This window comes from Herpailurus yagouaroundi, unplaced genomic scaffold (assembly GCF_014898765.1).
Source record: "Herpailurus yagouaroundi ecotype Mexico unplaced genomic scaffold, PumYag 141, whole genome shotgun sequence".
Lineage (NCBI taxonomy): Eukaryota > Metazoa > Chordata > Mammalia > Carnivora > Felidae > Herpailurus > Herpailurus yagouaroundi.
In genome coordinates this window covers 68,188,614-68,206,896 of record NW_024412396.1, presented here as the reverse complement: position 1 = coordinate 68,206,896, position 18,283 = coordinate 68,188,614, and the positions used below count along the sequence as shown (strand labels likewise).

The window sequence follows — 18,283 nt, the reverse complement described above, 5'->3', positions numbered from 1 at the left end:
CCCCCCCCCCCCCCCCCCCCCCCCCCCAACGCCCTCACGGTCCTGTTTAACTTCAAGACCCAGCTCGGACTCACCTCCTCTGTTACCCCCTTGTTTCCTGAACTCCTCCCAGGCGGACTCTGTGGATTACACATCTCCGGTCCTATTGGGATCACACTAAATACACTTGTTCCCCTGTCTCCACAGGTCTTCGCTTCTTCGGGAAAGCCGTCTCGGGCTCTCACTGTGTCATGAAGGTTATGATACTGAGTCCCTTCGCCAGTCTGATCCCTTTCTTCTGAATGAGCCAAAAGCTGGACACGATACTCTTCATGTACGCTGTCCAGTGCTAAGCTAAATGGGGTATCACCTCCCACATTTTAGATGCTGTGCTCCTATTAATATAGCCCAGGAGCCAGCAGCTATTTCAGCAGCCACTGAACTCCCCGTCAATGAAAGCCCTGAAGGATCTTCCTCTCATACTTGCTGAGCCCCCAACTGACCCTTCTAATACTTTCCTGTCTCCTGAAATTCCTGAAAAGTAAGCCTGTCTTCCCGCTCGTGGTCTCAAATCCAGTCCCGGGTACAAGGAGTCTGCCACGAGGAGGACAGTTCGCATGGTGGGATCCCTGGCACTGAGCCCTGTTCTCTGACCTCGCAGTCTAGCTGGCATCCTTGGGTCTAGACAGAACCCCGTCCCAGGAGTCCGGCTCACTGGGTAACCTTGGGAAAGTGTCTGCCTACCTCTGGGCCTCAGCATCCTTATCTGTGAAGTGGAGGGGTTCACCCTGATGGTATCTTCTTTGTTAAACCTTATAGTAGATTCACAGAGAGATCCTCTGTGTTTTTCACTCCGTTTCCCCTAATGGTTACATCGTGCGTAAGTATGGTCCAATGTCAGAACCAGCACATTGTTTCAGATTTTATCCAGATTGCCCCGCTTTGACACGCACTCATTTGAATTTAATGTAAAGCCTTTTCTACCTCGCATGTAGGACAAAGCTTCCTGCTTGCTCCTCGTCAAGCTCGTGACTCATCTCCGGAGGACGAGAACCCGCCTGTGTCCGTTGCAACACCCAGGAGTCTCCCCGGGCTGGGATTCGGGGGTGCTTAGGGCGACTCGGTGCCCGTGACAGATGGGGTAATGGGGTGCATTGGGAGGGGCCGGGGCAGCCGTGGATGTGCATGACAGGCCCACAGCTGGAGCTGGATTTAGGGAAGAAGCTCCACGTCTCTACTGGGCCCTTCGCAGAGAGAAAGTGGGAGCCCACGTGGGTGCTGGAGCCAGGGACGCTAACAGGGAGGCGGGTCCGGCCTCTGCCCCGCAGAAGGGGGCTGTAGCCGATGGAGGGGTGCCCTGTCGTCAGGGCCAGAGAATCGGTGCCTTGGGGTGGAGCACCCGGAGGTCAGCTCCAGGAGGGCCCTGCTGTGCTCTCGGCCCCTGCCCCAGTGTCAGGCACAAAGTAGAGACTCAATAAATATCAGCCCCAAAGAAGGCAGCCCCTGTGTTGTAGATCTGCCAAAGGGAGTCCCCAAATCGGGACTTTAATCCGGAATTTAAATACTGGTAACCAACCCCCGAATATTTTTTTAAACACCGTGTGATCCAGGGGCGCCTGGGCGGCTCAGTCGGTTAAGCGTCTGACTTCGGCTCGGGTCATGATCTCACGGTTGGTGAGTTCCAACCCCACAGCGGGCTCTCTGCTGTCAGCCCAGAGCCGGCTTCGGATCCTCTGTCCCCCCTCCCCCCCCCACCTCTTCCCCACTCACACTTGCACTCTCTCTCTCTCTCTCTCTCTCTCTCTCAAAAATAAACATTAAAAAAAAGAAGAAAAATATTTTTAAAATAAATAAACACCTAAATTAAATTAAATGTGATCTAAATTAAACCCTGGATCCTGCTTGTTGACCTCAATCTCTGCTCTCCAGGAAAAGCTCCAGGGTCTGGAGCGCTGGCCAGAGGGTCCTCGCGGATGGCCTACGAGGGCCTAGTGGCCCAGCGCCTGCCAGCCTCTTAGACCATCATTGCCAGGCTCCAGGAACACTGGCTTCTGGGTCTTTGCTGCTGCCCCGTGAGGACCGGCCCCCTGGCACCTGGCCCACTGGCTGTGTCCTTCCCAGACCCTTCCAGCACCTGCCTGCCTAGAGGACCCAGCGGGCGGCCATCCTGGACCGCTCCATTCCTTGACTGCCTGGTCACCGATGACCTTCTCCTTTCCTCCGTTCCAGCCACCCGATGCCGTGGCCACGCGGGAGATGGAATGTCCCATGCAGACACTCGCGATCTGTGGCCACAGCCCCCTGTTCCTTTGCTCTGTCACCTAGACGTTCCCCCTGCTCCATAACTGTATCCACTCTGCCTCCCTCTCCTCCTCAGTCCATTCCTTCCTTGATTCAGCCATTCTCCGTAGTCACAAGGTAGTACCCCCAGCACCCTTGAACTATGGCCATCCATCTGCAAGAACCCCAACGCTGGGGAAACCCAAGTGTCTACCTGTTTGGGAAATCGTTGCTCGAGTAATTCACACAACGTTAGATCAATGCCTTCCGGCTTCAGCCGGGCCCTTAGCACCCCCCTCTTCCGACGCCTCCATGCTTCCCTCCCTGCCCTTGAGCATCTTAGGTCTTCCTCAAGCCTCAAACCCCTCCGTGACCACCTTATACCTCACCTTCCTCATCCTTCTCCCTCCTAACCTCTGAGCCTCCCAGCCTCTGGGCCGAGCATGTTTCTTCTATCTGGAGCACACCTTTTTGCCGTCTGGTTTGGCCAACTGCTAGTTCTTTGGACTCAGCTTATATGTCTCCTCCTCCTGGAAGCCCTCCAGACCCAGCCCCGCCCAGCCACCCATCCTGGGCCCAGCTCCTCTGTGCTCTGAGCACCTCCTCTCACGCGGTGGGGGCAGTTACCCTGCTTTGTGTCACCTCCTAATTCTTATTTTTTATTTTTTTTAAATGTTTATTCATTTTTGAGAGAGAGAGAGAGAGAGAGAGAGAGGGAGACAGCATGTGAGCGGGGGAGGGCAGAGAGAGGGGGAGACACAGAATCCGAAGCAGAGGCTCCAGGCTCTGAGCTGTCAGCACAGGGCCCGACGCGGGGCTCGAACTCACGAACTGTGAGATCATGACCTGAGCTGAAGTTGGACACTTAACCGCCTGAGCCACTCAGGCGCCCCTCTTGTTTTCTTTTTTTATACTCGAATTATTTCTGCAAGTTCCTTGGGGTTAGGACCCCTAGCCGTATCATCTCTGCATGCCTAGCCGTCAGCGGAGAAAATTTTGGGCCGGCAAGTGGAAATGTAACAAGAGACCCTCACCGGAAACTTGTATGAGTTTCCTATGGCTGCTGTAGCAAATTACCACCAACTGGACGACTTAAAACAACACAACTTTATTGCCTTATGGATCCGGAAGCCAGCCATCCGAAGTCCGTCTCCTCGGGCTAAAGTCGGGTGGCTACAGGGCTGGCGCCTTCTGGAAGCTTGAGGGGAGAAGGCGTCTCCTTTCCCTTCTCCGGCCTTCATCGGGTGCCAGCAATGGCTCGGGGCTCCTCACGACACTCCAGCCTCTGATCCTGCTGTCACGTGGCTTTCTCTGACCCTGACATTGCCGCTGCCCTTTTACAAGGACCTTTGTGGCTCCGTCGGGCCCACCCAGCCCGTCCCCTATGATCTCCCCCTCTCGAGATCCATGGCTCCATCACCCGTGCACAGTCCTCCCACCCTAATCACACCCACGGTCCCCAGGGACTGGGTCCTGGCCATTCGGGGGGCTCACTGTCCCAGCCGACCACAACAGGACTTCCCGATGTCCGAAATCGCGGATCCGGAAGCCAAGCTTCGTGACTCCCCGCCGGTTTACTTCTGCCAGAAAAGTTGGAGGATGTCTTTCCGCTGGGCCGGGCACACGGGACGAAGGCTCCTAGGGACGCACTGTTTACAAAGCTCCCGCACCTTGGTCTTGAAGAGCCGGCCCACGAAGACGTAGATCACCGGGTTCAGGCAGCTGTTGGTGAAGGCGAAGAAGTTGGCGTACTGCAGGCCCAGGTCTATGAACTTCTCCCAGAAGCAGCCGCGGACGGCCTGCACCTGGAACAGGAAGTCCAGGAAGGCAAAGAAGTGGTAGGGGGTCCAGCACACCAGGAAGGCAGCCACGAGCGTGAGGAGGAGCCCCGCCGTCTTGCCATCCGTGGAGCCCCCGCTCCGCGTGCCGCCCACCTCCGCGCGCCCTCGCAGGGAGGCCAGGATCTGGCCGTTGTAGAAGACGATGGCCAGCAGCGGCAGGAGGAAGCCCAGCACGTTCAACTCCACCATCCGCGCGACGTGCCAGGCCCCGGGCGGGTGCAGCAGCACGCAGGCACGGGTGTCGCTCAGTTCCGGGACGGCGGCGAGGGAACGGAACAGGAAGGTGGGGACGCTCAGGAGGCCCCCCGCCACCCAGATGAGCGCGCAGGTGGCCCGCGCCCGCCGCCTGCGCCCCCGCCTCCGGCTGGCCATGGGGTGCACCAGCACCCGGTAGCGGTCCTGGCTGATGGCCACCACCAGGAAGACGCTGGTGAATAAGTTGGCCTTGATGACCCCGTTGACGACGCGGCAGAGGAGGGCTCCGAAAGGCCAGCGGAACCGGTTCGAGATGTTCTCCGCCCAGAAGGGCAGGCCCAGGACGAACACCAGGTCGGAGGCGGCCAGGTTGGCCAGGTAGATTTGCGCCACGTTCAGGCGCCGCCGGGGCAGGAGGAAGACGGACAACACAAGCAGGTTTCCCAGCAGGCCGAAGGCGCAGATGGCGAGGATGAATGTCGGCAGCAGTCCGTGCAGCAGGTCCCAGGCCTCCCGAGCGTCGTCACAGGACGTGGCGTTTGTGGGCGGGGGCTGGCTCCGGTTCAGGGACAGGAGCTCCAGGAGGGTCCGGGACGCCATCCGCGGCGACCTGCAACGACCAGCATGCGGCATCACCTGGGGGAGGCGGCCAGCCACAACCCGAGGCCCGGACGCAGCCCGCCGCCAGCTTTGGACCAGAAAGCTGTCTCGGCCCGCGGCCGCACCTGTTCACTTACGTATCGGCCGAGGCTGCGGCTTGCAGAATGGGAGATAGCTGCCGTCTGTTCCCTTTGGGGAAAAGTTTGCCGCCCCTTGGGACGCAGGAAAAGACTAGGGCTTTGAACGCCGAGTCCAATTCCGAGCGCAGCCACTTGGAGTGAGCCACTGAGACCCGCTAACTTTTAGTTCCCTTTTCGAAAGGCAAAGCTAGTCGTATCCCTCGAAAGGCAAAGCTAGTCATATCCCTCTCGTGTAACCGTGGTGAGGACCAGGGACAGGGTCTATGGAGAGCTTGGCACGGTCACCTGGTCTAGAGGAAGCACTCGGTCTTATTAACAACCAGATTATTATCGTTCGCTCTTTGGCGGACATCAAAGAGCACCCGCTCTGTTCCAGCACCTTGCCAGGGAAAGGACCCAGCCCCCAGCCTGAAGGTGCTCACCGTCCAGAGGCGATGCAGACATGGAGACAGTGGGAGAGGACCTAAGAAAGAATCAGGAAGTGCTAGCAAGAGGTGCAGAGAGCGGGGATGTCCGTCCATTGGGTCCCAGACCAGTGGGGTAGACGGGGTAGGGACAACGGTGGGAGGGTTCCAGCACGAGAAGCCAGGCTTGCAAATCACCAGCAGTAAAACAACATTAACAAAGCAGCTAACATTGATGAGATGATTTCTAAGCCAGACACCATTCGGAGAGTTTGACATTGAAGTACTTTTTCATTTAATGTTCCCAGCAGCCCTGTGGGGGTAAGAGCCTCGTCATCTACATTTGCTCAGAAAACGGGGCGCGGAGGGACTGATCACTTGTCCACAGTCGCACAGGGGGCTGGAGTAGAGAGGGGATTCAGCCCGGCACAGTCTGATTCCAGAGGCCGGGCCTCTGTCTCCTCGATTCTGCTACATGTTTGGCTCCCAGTCGGTAGATGAGGAAGCCAGGCTCGGAAGCGAACAGCCTGTCCTGGGAGCCCTCAGTCTGTGCTGACCCGAAAGGCCACAGTCCCAGCCACATAGCAGGCCTGCCTCCCAAATGCCCACGCGGAGTTTCAGTGGGGGAGGGATACGGTGGGAAGCAAGCAGACTGAGTCTCGCCGCCCTCTGGAACCCCACGGAAAGAAGGGATCACATCCTGTACTCGTGGATTTATGGGCACCTGCCAGTCCAGCTGGCCACAGCTGACTCAGGAGACCCGTATGATCCCCACTCACACAGCGAGCAGCTTGTGAACCATTCTTGGCTGGGTGACCTTGAGCAATCACTTGATGTCCCTGAGCACGACTTTCCTCAACCGAGGACATGATGACTTTCGAGTTTGGATGCTGTGTGTAACTCACACGCTGTGCCGTTCACACCGAGGTGTAATTTACCAGTTCCTCCATGCATTTGCCTACTGAGCCAGTATTTATTGAGCACCTACTATGTACCCGGCCCTGTTCTAGGTATTTGGGACAGAGCAGTGAATCAAACTAGCAAAGACCCCTCAGAGGCTTCCAGCCTCCTGGGAGGAGAGAGCCCACAACAGTAAACATACTGAATAAAATTGTAGCACGGGGGTGCTAAGCAGGGGGAATGGTGAGATGGAATCAGTTTCCGGATTTTATATTGAAGGTAGTGCCGCCATGATTTTCAGTCTGATACAGGTGGGGAGAGAGGAAGGCTCGGATGATGCCAAGATTTTTTGTCCAGAGCACCCGGACATATGACGTTGCCATCAGCTGAGATGGAGACTGCAGTGTGAAGATGGGGCAGGGTTTGGCGGCGGGGAGATCAGGAGTTCACTCTCGGACATGTCAAGGTTCAAGGTTGAAGTGTCAAGTGGGGACATCAAGTGGGGATTTTCCAGCGACTACATGTTCAAGTCTGGTATTCAATGACAAGAGCTGACACAGTGGACGCCCAAGGGTGGACGAAACCACCGAGGGAGAATGTAGACAGAGGGGAGAATGAACTGCTTGGCCCCGTGGGATACACGGGGGATTAAGGGCTGGTGGCCGTGGACTCTCTGCGGCATGGAGAACTCTGACCGAGTGCATACGGGAGAGTCGAGACACTCTTGTGCTGTAAATCCACAGCTAAATATTTATCTGGTTATTTGGGAATCGTTTTATTTATTTATTTTTCTTTGTGGAATTCTTTTTTTTTTTTTTTTTTTTTTTTTTTTTTACCCTGGAAACACTTTAAAAATTTGCAATACGCCCTTTTGGCCTTGATGAGCTAAAAGATGAAAGTTTCAGGAGGATGTAAGTACTGAGCTCCCTTTTCTCAAGGAAGTTGGCAACAAATTTGCAAGCTGCACAGACTGTTGATGTTTATTTACATCACTAGGCAGGGCTCTGTGGCAATTTCACCAACCACAAGAAAACCTAAGACCCAAAGCTGCTACTGCAGAAGTTAGTAATTTTAATTTTTTAAACCGTGTGTTTTATTTTTGAGAGAGAGACAGAGTGTGAGCAGGGGAGGGGCTGAGAGAGAGAGAGAGAGGGAGGGAGACACAGATTCCAAAGCAGGTTCCAGGCTCTGAGCTATCAGCACAGAGCCTGATGAGGGGCTCGAATCCACGAACCGTGAGATCATGACCTGAGCTGAAGTCGGATGCTCAACCGACTGAGCCACCCAGGCGCCCCAGAAGTTAGTAATTTTAAAAGATCTGCCCTTGGGGCGCCTGGGTGGCGCAGTCGGTTGAGCGTCCGACTTCAGCCAGGTCACGATCTCGCGGTCCGTGAGTTCGAGCCCCGCGTCGGGCTCCGGGCTGATGGCTCAGAGCCTGGAGCCTGTTTCGGATTCTGTGTCTCCCTCTCTCTCTGCCCCTCCCCCGTTCATGCTCTGTCTCTCTCTGTCCCAAAAATAAATAAACGTTGAAAAAAAAAATTAAAAAAAAAAAATCTGCCCTAAGACACCAATTGCACCCAGTTGGCTGCAGAAGGTGTTGTTACAGGTCGCTCTGGGAAGCGTGGATTTTCCATTCAGATCAAGCTACTATTCTGCCAATTAATTCAGCTCATTTTTGGTTCCAGTTTATCTCCTGCACAGGTAACAGTGGAAATGAAGCTGATCATGGGTCCGCTTCATAACCACTCCCCACACAGGGAAAATGCTATTGGTATCTTCTGATTCTTCCACTAGAAAAAAATCAGTCAGTTCCAAACATGATCCAATTCGCGGACTCAAAGCAAAACTTCTGGAAGTTTCATCTGGGCGACTGGAACAACGACTTCTGGGGGATGCTATTCTAAATTCAGTTTCAGTTGTTTACGTTGGAACTAGAGTTATATTTTTGTGATGATAATACAAATACAGATTTTGCTGGGGTGTGGTGTCATGGTAACAGCGATGTTCTTTCGAAAATAAGAGAGCAGTGGAACAGAAATGTACTTTGAAGAGGCCACTGGTGCACACACCGTTTGCAATTGCATATGAATAAGTTTCAGGATCCTGCCAATTAATTCTTTTTTAATGTTATTTATTTTTGAGAGTGAGAGAGACAGAGCATGAGCGGGGGAGGGGCAGAGAGAGAGGGAGACACAGAATCCGAAGCAGGCTCCAGGCTCCGAGCTGTCAGCCCAGAGCCCGATGTGGGGCTCAAACTCACCAATTGCGAGATCATGACCTGAGCCGAAGTCGGGACACTTAACCGACTGAGCCACCCAGGCACCCCTCAATATTCTACCAGTTAAAATGGAGGTTAGAGTTGACAAAGTTTAGAAAATCTAAAGATGGGTGCACAGGGTTGCAGAACCACAAGCTTTTCGTAAGAAGGTCGACGATGAATTAAAAAAAAAAAAAAAAACAAAAACAAAACCCTAGAGCACGTATTTCCTTTCTTTGCTGCCCCATCATCAATCACTTTTAGGGGACCTTGAGCCTAAATGCCCGGAAATGTTACTAAGCTGTTTGTTAAAGCGGAACTCTAAATTTGAATTTAAATTCAAATTTAAATTTGAATTTTGTTCCAAATCAATTGGCTATCTTTAATCAAGGTACTCAAAGAATGGAGCACCAAAACACCTGCTTTTACGCTTTTAGCAGACTGTAATTACCTTGAAAATGAAGGCATTATGCAGAAAATAAAGGACATTTATTGCGAAAGGGGAAAAATGTTTAAAGAATGCGAGCTCGGTGGCACACAAGATTTGATTTTAAATCTCTGTAGTGAGCTTTGGCATATCTCAGTTTGTGGGAAGAATCTTTTAACTCGGGTAAATTCATATTCTGTACAAGAAATGAGACGGAATTGAGAAAACCTACGATGCGCGGCCTCTAAGTTTCACAAAGCGTTCAAAAAGGGGAAGTAACTACGACATGTTTGTAGAGTAAAAATATTACCTGGTAAAAATGTTTGTTGAAAGCCACTCTGAACTAGGGCATAAAGGCATCACCTGTGAACATACGTGGGCGAAAAGAGTTACGTGATTTTGTATGTAAAGAGACCTGAGAATAGCCTCTGCTTGGCAAAATTTGCTCAGAGATTAGCAAGTACCTCGGCACTTACAGCAAGGACATTTTCTTAACTAAATACATTCTAGTCTGGGGCGCCTGGGTGGCTCCCTCGGTTACGCGCTCGACTCTTGGTTTCTGCTCGGGTCAAGCTCTCACGGTTTGTGGGTTTGAGCCCCACGTCAGGCTCTGTGCTGACAGCTCGGAGCCTGGGGCCTGCTTTGGATCCTGTGTCTCCTTCTCTCTCTGTCCCTGCCCCGCTCATGCTCTGTCTCTGTCTGTCTGTCTCTCTCAAAAATAAATAAACATTAAAATTTTTTAAAAACAGGGGCGCCTGGGTGGCTCAGTTGGTTAAGCGTCTGACTTCGGCTCAGGTCATGATCTCACAGTTCCTGAGTTCAAGCCCCACGTCGGGCTCTGTACTGACAGCTCGGAGCCTGGAGTCTGCTTCGGATTCTGTGTCTCCCTCTCTCTCTGCTCCTCCCCGCTTGCGCTCTCTGTCTCTCAAAGATAAATAAACATTAAAAAATATATATTTTTTGGGGCGCCTGGGTGGTGCAGTCGGTTAAGCGTCCGACTTCAGCCAGGTCACGATCTCGCGGTCCGTGAGTTCGAGCCCCGCGTCGGGCTCTGGGCGGATGGCTCGGAGCCTGGAGCCTGTTTCCGATTCTGTGTCTCCCTCTCTCTCTGCCCCTCCCCCGTTCATGCTCTGTCTCTCTCTGTCCCAAAAAAATAAATAAACGTTGAAAAAAAAATTAAAAAAAAAAAAAAAAAAGAAAAAAAAATATATATTTTTTAATTTTTAAAAAGAAGCTGGAAAAAGCAAGGATTCTCCCTTGGAGTCTCCAGAAGGAACACAGCCCTTCTAACACCTTGACGTTAGCCCAGTGCGACTGATTTTGAACATCTGACTTCCAGAATAATAAATTTGTGTTGTTTTAAGCCACTAAGTTTGTGCTGATTTGTTAACGGCAGCCAGAGGAAATTCAGGCAATTTCACCCTCCCTAGGGAATCAGGGGCTGCCTCCCAAGCCACCAGCAGAGACCTCTGACTTCAGCTCGAATCTGGTTGGTTTAGCAGACACTGCCCTCCGTCCCAGTGGACCCAGCTGTGTCCGTGGGCCCCCCACAGACACGGCATGTCTGCTCAAGCCGGGCTCATTTTGAAAGGGTTTGTCTTTACCAGCTATTGTCTGTGTTTATAGGACGTCGGACAGAAAGGAGAGCCCTTCCTTCACCAGTTCTTAGTTTTAGCTCTGATATCTGCCTGGCACATAGTAGGTGCTCAATAAACAGCAGCTATTGATAGTATCGGTAATACTTGATCTTATTTGAAAAACGTAGAGGTGATGTTGGGCAGGCCTGCTAGAGAAGATGATTCTGTAATTTCTACATGATATTTTCTGAGTTTGCATATTTCAACCCTGGCATGTGCTACTCGGGAGATCACTTTCTTCAACGGATTGGGCCTCGTGGAATTCGTTCCAATTTCAACAGTGAGGTGAGATAAAGGCATTTGAAATACAGACAGAGAGATGAATGAATCTCAACTCAGTCACATAATTAAGATGCGATTTTGAAGCCACAAAGAACCCAACCAATTTATTGGCCTTATGAAATCTTGCAAGCAATCCTGGGAAGACCGATTTGATTTTTATAAATCAAAATTCGTAGATTGAAACTGGTCAGAGTCCACACGGAGCTCATTAGGGGCTGTATTATTCAGCCTCTGCGTGTTTCATACGGCCTTGATGTCAAGAAAGAATTTCTGGGACCTCCGTGAGCTAGTCCAGACGGTCTCCTCCTTTTCTGCTGGAGAAGCAACTAAACCCTGAAGCAGGCACACAGAATACAATCTCTCCCACTGATTTAGAATTACGTTTAAAACAAAAAACAAAACATACACTTAAAGAAAACAGAAAATCCTGCCAGTATTTCATTGTAAGAGGAAGCTTGCTTTGTTTGTTTTTTCTAACGAGACGTGAATCTCCTCTTACACCTTGCTCTCATAAAAGGAAAAAAAGAGACGGCTGTTTACTTACTCAGGGGATGAAAAAGCTCGCGACTTCGTCTGGGTTTCTGATGGCGAGAGCTGCCTTCGGAGGTGTTTTCTGGGCTGAGAAGCACCGTGGAAACGCGATGGCCTTAAATTGCCCAACCTCCTCTCCAATGAGGTCACTGGAGGGATGGCCGAGAAAGTGAGTCTTTCGATGGAAGAAGCAAGCTGGGGTTTAAAAGGAAAATTGCTCTGTACTCTAAGGCTGGCAAGAGAGTATTCAGCTCCCAGCCCCCCGCTTTACTTTGGAGACACCTGGGGAGACCAGTGACTCTGCCAAATAAAAGTATGTTGGCCAATATGCCCTTAAACCATATTCCGGCATCATCCAGTCCCTTCGAGCCTCAGTGGACATTGAGTAACGACTGTGCCCCATTCGCTACGGGGTCCCACATGCCTGAGGTTTGCTACAAAACCTCAGCTTTTGTGGGAGCTGACTTCAACGTCCCTTTTGAGTTTCAGTCCTCAAGGACACACGGCCAAGAATCCGTTAGCGTGGACCCCATTAAACAAACAGTGAGCTAGAAAAAAATTGACTCCTGCAGCGTCCAGAACTGAATGGGATCAGATACACTTTTCCTCACCTTCCCCAGCAGCTCTGAAACCTATTTGTCTGCACACATCCAATTGAACTACTCAAGACCTCCTGTTCAGACAGTAAGAAATTTCTGGCTTTCTTGAGTGTCTGGCCTCAAGATCCTGTAACTGAAATGCTCCTAACCCTCCCTCTTAAAAATTAAGACGCTTCAAACTCCCTCCCTAAATGCAGGAGAATGCATCCACGCCTGGGGCTTGAATTGTGGCTTCTGGAAAGGTCATCCTCAAATCTCAGGGCCCCAGCCCTCCCCACACCCGAGTCCTGCCTCTTGGATGCCCCATGTCCCCTCTTTAAAAAGAAATTTTTTTTTTTTTGCATTTATTTATTTTTGAGAGACAGAGACAGAGAATGAGCAGGGGAGGGGCAGAGAGAGAATGAGATAGAATCCGAAGCTGGCTCCAGGCTCTGAGCTGTCAACACAAAGCCCGACACGGAGCTCGAACCCACAAACCAGGAGATCATGACCTGAGCCGAAGTCGCACGCTTAACCGACTGAGCCACCCGGGGGCCCCTCCATGTCCCCCCTTTTTTTTTTCCAATGTTTATTTATTTTGGGGACAGAGAGAGACAGAGCATGAACGGGGGAGGGGCAGAGAGAGAGGGAGGCACAGAATCGGAAACAGGCTCCAGGCTCCGAGCCATCAGCCCAGAGCCTGATGCGGGGCTCGAACTCACGGACCGCGAGATCGTGACCTGGCTGAAGTCGGACGCTCAACCGACTGCGCCACCCGGGGGCCCCTCCGTGTCCCCTTTTGATGTCACCTTGAACCCAACGTGTCTGGGGCAGCAAAATGTCCCCTCTGTCTTCAGCATCTAGCCTTCTCTGTTTCCTTTCTCTGTACTGACACCTCAGTGGGGACAAACTGCCCTTTAGAACTTTCTAGCAAGTTTCTCCTGTTGCTAGATATATTAAAACTGTGGAAGCAGAAGAAACAAAGAAGATTCCGAGACTCAGCAGATGAGGAGCATTTGAGGGAGGAGACTGGAATTTGTCTTTGGGGACGGTCCCTTCATGTGAGGAGAGACCTGGGATGTTTTAGTCACGCAGACGTTAGGTGAATGTCGGCCAGCATCTGGGTAGCTTTTCTTCAGAGAAGGCCTCCAAATCCCAGGCCTTCCTAATTAGTAACGAAGATGGGGGTCTCACCAGTGGAAACCATTTGCAGAGAGTCACTGCCTTTTCTCTCTTCCATAGGAGTGGAGACTGGACTGCTTCTCACCAGTGTCTGTCTTAGGAGATGCCTCCCTGCCGAGACAGGCATTGACTCGGGAGGGTCCCTGAGACCAGCTCCGCAGGAGATGGGCCACTCAGTGGGACCCTGGCCGACCCCGCCTCACGTTGGGGAGAGACGGTGAGACGGTGAGAAGGGGCCCTTGTGTGGCAGGACCCTGTGGCCCCCACTGCTGGTGGCCCACTTGCCACGTGATGGCTGATGAGCGGGGCTTCGGGAGATGACTCTGTGGCAGCCTTGCCAAAGCCTTGGGGGCTCCCCCCGCGGGCGGGATGGAAAGTTCTTTTAGGAAAACGGATGTTCCTCCTATGGCTCACTCGGGGTGGGAAATGGAGTGGAGTTGCCCTCTGCCTCTGGGGCTGTGGGGAGAGGGGGCCTGAATTCTGGGGGGGGGGGGGTGGGGGGCGGGGTGCGGCAACCCCAGGTCGGGGGGGGGGTCCCAACGGAATTGGGGGGTCAAGGGCAGGGTGAGGGAACCCCAAGTCTGTGGGGAGAGGGGACCTAAATTCTGGGAAGTTGAGGACAAGGAGAGGGAACCCCAAGCCTGTGGGGAGAGGAGACCTGAATTCTGGGGCTTAAGGGCAGGGTGAGGGAACCCCGAGTGTTGGGGAGAGGGGGCCTGAATGCTGGGGGGTTAAGGGCAGGGCGAGAGAACCTCAAGTCTTGGGAAGAGGGGCCTGACTTTGGGGGTTGAGGGCAGGGTGAGGGACCCCAAGTCTGTGGGGAGAGGGGGCCTGGATTCTGGGGGGTTAAGGGCAGGGTGAGGGAACCCAAGCCTATGGGTCAAGGGGGCCTGAATTCTGAAGGCTGAGGGCAGGATGAGGGAATCCTACATCTAGGAAGGGGTACAGGCCCCTGTAACGTGGAGGCAGGGGAAGGCCAGGAGTGGGGTGAGGGTCCTCTGGGGCCTGGGGCCTGTGTGGGGCCTCTGTAGGGAGAACAGGACAGCAAAGAGACTATTCTAAGGCATGAAGAGGCAGCTGGAAAGAGACCCAGGGCTGCCGTCTAGAAACAGGACAGCCTGGCCAGCGTGCTGGGACAGGTCAACCTTCCCTGGATTGTCCCTGATGCTGATGCTGGGGACTCCAGGCAGCAGGGTCTCCTGAGCTGAGGGTTCAGGCTATGCTCCATGCATATTCCGAGAAGGTGAGCTTGAGCTTAAGGGACTTGGGGACACACAGGTCACAGTCCCCACCATGGCACACACACAGTTCTCTGGTCACTAAACCCTGGAGTCACCCTGTCTCCTCTCCTAGTCACATCCAGCAGGTTCTGCAAGGTCACCTCCCTGGGCTCATCTCTACAGATGTCGGACATCTTCAGGGCTCTCGCTCAGTCCTCACAAGACACGAGCTGTCTCTTTTATCATCTTTATGTGTCGCCGCAGGAAAGGAACCGAGGCCGGCCCGCTTCTGGCCGGGACCGAAGGCCCAGCCGGCCGTCCTTCCCCTCCGTCCAAGCCTTCCTTCCTGCCGTAGGTGTTAGACAGTCACGTGGCAGACACGTCTGCGACAAAGAACTCCCAACCAATCTCCTAGCTTTCTGAGTTTTGTCCTTCTGTCCATGCTTGTGCTGGATTAATATTCCAGAGCACCTGGATTTTGTCATTTCCTAGGACAACAGCCCAACCCCTTGGAATTCGGACTCCCCTGTGGTCCTGCTGTAACACGCGGAGCCACCCTCCACCCTGGGACATTTCCTGACGGGTGACTCCTGGGCTCCTAATGCCTCTGGATGCACCTTCCTGTGAGCGTTTGCTGGAAATGGGGGGGGGGGGGGGGGGGGGGGGGCTGCTTAATGCGCCTCCGTCATTCAAGGCCCCTTTGGTCCTCTGTGAGCACAGGTCTGAGTGTTCATCCTTCTATTCTGCACACACGTAGGGAGCACCTGCAAGGTGCCAGGTGGCTGCTGGGTGCCAGGGGGCAGGGAGGAGGAAGCCTGGCGCCCCCCCCTCGCCCCCGGGGGCCGCTCATATTCCATGCGTCTGGCAAGTGATCGAGCCAACATTTGCAGTCAAGTGTGCAAACACCACTATACGAGAGCCTGCAGCGTGCGGCACAGAGGGGGTGGGGACGGATGGGGCCAGGGTCTGCTGTCAAGATGCAAGGGGTGTGAGGGGCGCCTGGATGGCGCAGTCGGTTAAGCGTCCGACTTCAGCCAGGTCAGGATCTCGCGGTCCATGAGTTCGAGCCCCGCGTCGGGCTCTGTACTGACAGCTCAGAACCTGGAGCCTGCTTCTGATTCTGTGTCTCCCTCTCTCTCTGCCCCTCCCCTGTTCATGCTCTGTCTCTCTGTGTCTCAAAAATAAAAATAAACGTTAAAAAAAAATTTAGAAGTAAGGGGCTCTGGGCACCGGCCACTCAGCAGAAAATAGCCCACTGGGCCAGGGGTTCCACAAACCAGTGCAAGTTTAGAAATTTGCACATAAAACGCTGCCTGGACAGTGAGACTCAGCAGGCCCTCCCTGAGGGGAGTCAGGAGAATCCCAGAGCTAATGCAGCCAGGGCCCGGGTGCAACACTTGGACATGACCTGTGACCGGGGAGGGTCAGCCACCATCCTCTATGTTCTAAAGCCTGAGCCAGACCAGGTCACGTCTCTGCCTGAAACCCTCAGGCTCCCCTTGCAGGGACAGGAAAGCGCTGGGATCGACAGTGGCCCACCCACAAGGCTGCACAGCCCTGCTGCCTTTCTCAGTGTCCTTTTCACGCTCCCCACCCGCTCATCCACTGGCTCTCTGGCCTCTTTGCTCTGTCTCAGACGTGCCACGTCCTCTCCGCCTCAGGGCCTTTGCACTGGCCATTCCCTGTGCCCGGAGCACCCTTCCCATAGACAGCCACATCTCTCGGGTCCTCTTGGCCCCCACAAATCCCCCCTTATCAGAGAGCCCTTCCCTGAAGTAATACCTCCTCCCTTCCGCCCGCTTCATTGTTTCTCACCACCTGGCTACACTGTTCAGTTTTTACTTCCTGTGTCTCCACCAGGCAAGGTGTTTACCTCTTTTGATTAGAGTCCTACTCCGGAACTCCTACGACAGAGCCGACGTGCTCAATCAGCACGTATTTGCTGAATAAATTCATAACCCTGTTTATTTATGCTGCATATCAGAATATCAATAGTTTGTCCCTATGTCAACATGCACGTCCTGAACCCCTTGGGGGCTCCAGGTCCCTTGTGGGCAATGGGAAGACGGAGGTGAACAAAGCCTTTTCCGTGTCCCCTTGTGGAGCGCGGGGTCCGTCTGAGGACAAAGACAGGCAGGCAGGCAGACAGTGACTGCACGCCTTGGAAAGCAGAATGGTAATGAAGAGCCAAGGTTACGCCCGAGTATGAAGGCCTAAAGAATTGAAGTCTTGGAAGAATTATGGCAGAGGGATATTTGAATGGGGTTTTGAGAGATGAATAGGAGTTTGGAAGGCAGGCCAGCCAAAACAAACAAACAAACAAACAAACAAACGCAAAAACATTATAGGTGGATGGCCCAGCATGTGGACGTGCACAAATGTTGTTTGTGGAAGGCTTACTTGGAACTTAGGAGTCAGCCCAGGGTCAAGCCTCAGACTGCGTTTTCTCATTCCTTTTGAGGACCACTCAGCCCCTGCCCTGGGGTCCGCTCTGTGCAGATTTGCCCCCAAAGGCTGTTGTTTTGGTGCAGCAAAGAGCACGAAACGGTTTCAGATCGGAGTGAGTTCTCTGAGAGCGCAGATACTCCCCTGGCACTGGGGGAGAGGGGGCGAGGGTGGGAAGAGAGCCGGGGACCCTGCGGGGAAGTCCTGGGAAAGCTCAGACCCTCAGTTTCTTCATCTGTCAGCGAAGGCGCCCTGCCTGCTCTGACAGCTGTTGCAGAGATCAAATAAATCCACGGAAAATGTCACTCTTTCATCGTATGGACGTTCACAGGATGAGATGAATTATGGGTACGTATGTTCCCAGTTTTATGACCTTCCTCTGTGGAATCTGGCAGAAACCGCCCATATGGAAAGCCTGTTGCCTCATCTTTCAATCAGCCCACGGGCCTAAATGGCCTACGGGTCCGGCGAGAAATGGGGGCGTGAAAATCAAGTTCGTTTCCCACAGAAACCAGTAGTGCTCGTATGTCTTTTGCGGGGATGGGATTGATGCTGTGAGCGTGTATCTCTAACACAAGAAACCAGGCCGTGCCCCGTGATCAGAAATGTTTCTACGACCTGGGCGCAGGAGAAATGACACGCTGAAGACAACGCGCACCTTCCCTTGAAGACTTGGGGTCATCCTTGGCTGTCCCAGCCCTCATGGTGGCTACAGATATGTAACAGAGACAGATACATCGATGATACACGTGAAATACTTGAATGGGGTTCTCCACTGGGCATTCGGAGAAGATGCCTCAGAAGAGAGCTAACGTTTCCGAGTTTGTTGGCATAGATGTGTCTCAGGCAGGGCTCTCCAGAGAAACCAAACCAATAGGATATTTACCTATTCCTATCTATCTATCTATCTATCTATCATCTATCTATCATCTATCTATCTATCATCTATCTATCATCTATCTACCTGTCTATCTATCTATCTGTCTATCATCTATCTATCATCTATCTATCTATCTATCTATCTATCATCTATTTAACTATCATCTATCTGTCTATCATCTGTCTATCTGTCTATATATCATTTATTTATCTATCTGTCTATCATCTATCTATTATCTGTCTATCTATCTATCTGTCTATCATCTATCATCTATCTATCTATCTATCATCTATCTATTTAACTATCATCTGTCTGTCTATCATCTGTCTATCTGTCTATATATCATTTATTTATCTATCTGTCTATCATCTATCTACCTGTCTATCTATCTATCTATCTATCTGTCTATCATCTATCTATCTACCTGTCTATGGATCATCTATCTTCTTCATCATCATCATCTATCTATCAATCAAGATATTTATTCCAAGGCATTAGTTCATGT

The 18,283-nt window shown here is 52.5% G+C and overlaps 1 protein-coding gene across 4 annotated transcripts in view; it reads right to left on the bottom strand.

The window, feature by feature from the left end:
• Positions 1–3,348: 3,348 nt before the first annotated feature.
• BDKRB2 (bradykinin receptor B2) overlaps positions 3,349–18,283 on the bottom strand; it is a 53,143-nt gene continuing 38,208 nt past the window's right edge. For 2 of the 4 annotated variants that reach the window (XM_040478171.1, XM_040478172.1), the window contains 2 exons: positions 11,487–11,622; positions 3,349–4,905 (listed from right to left, as the gene is read on the bottom strand). In XM_040478171.1, the coding sequence (XP_040334105.1) occupies positions 3,834–4,905; positions 11,487–11,622 (1,208 nt within the window). In that variant the 3' untranslated portion in view covers positions 3,349–3,833. Of the gene's footprint in view, positions 4,906–11,486; positions 11,669–18,283 lie in introns of all 4 variants that reach the window. The other 2 variants (XM_040478176.1, XM_040478175.1) reach the window with 2 other exon arrangements.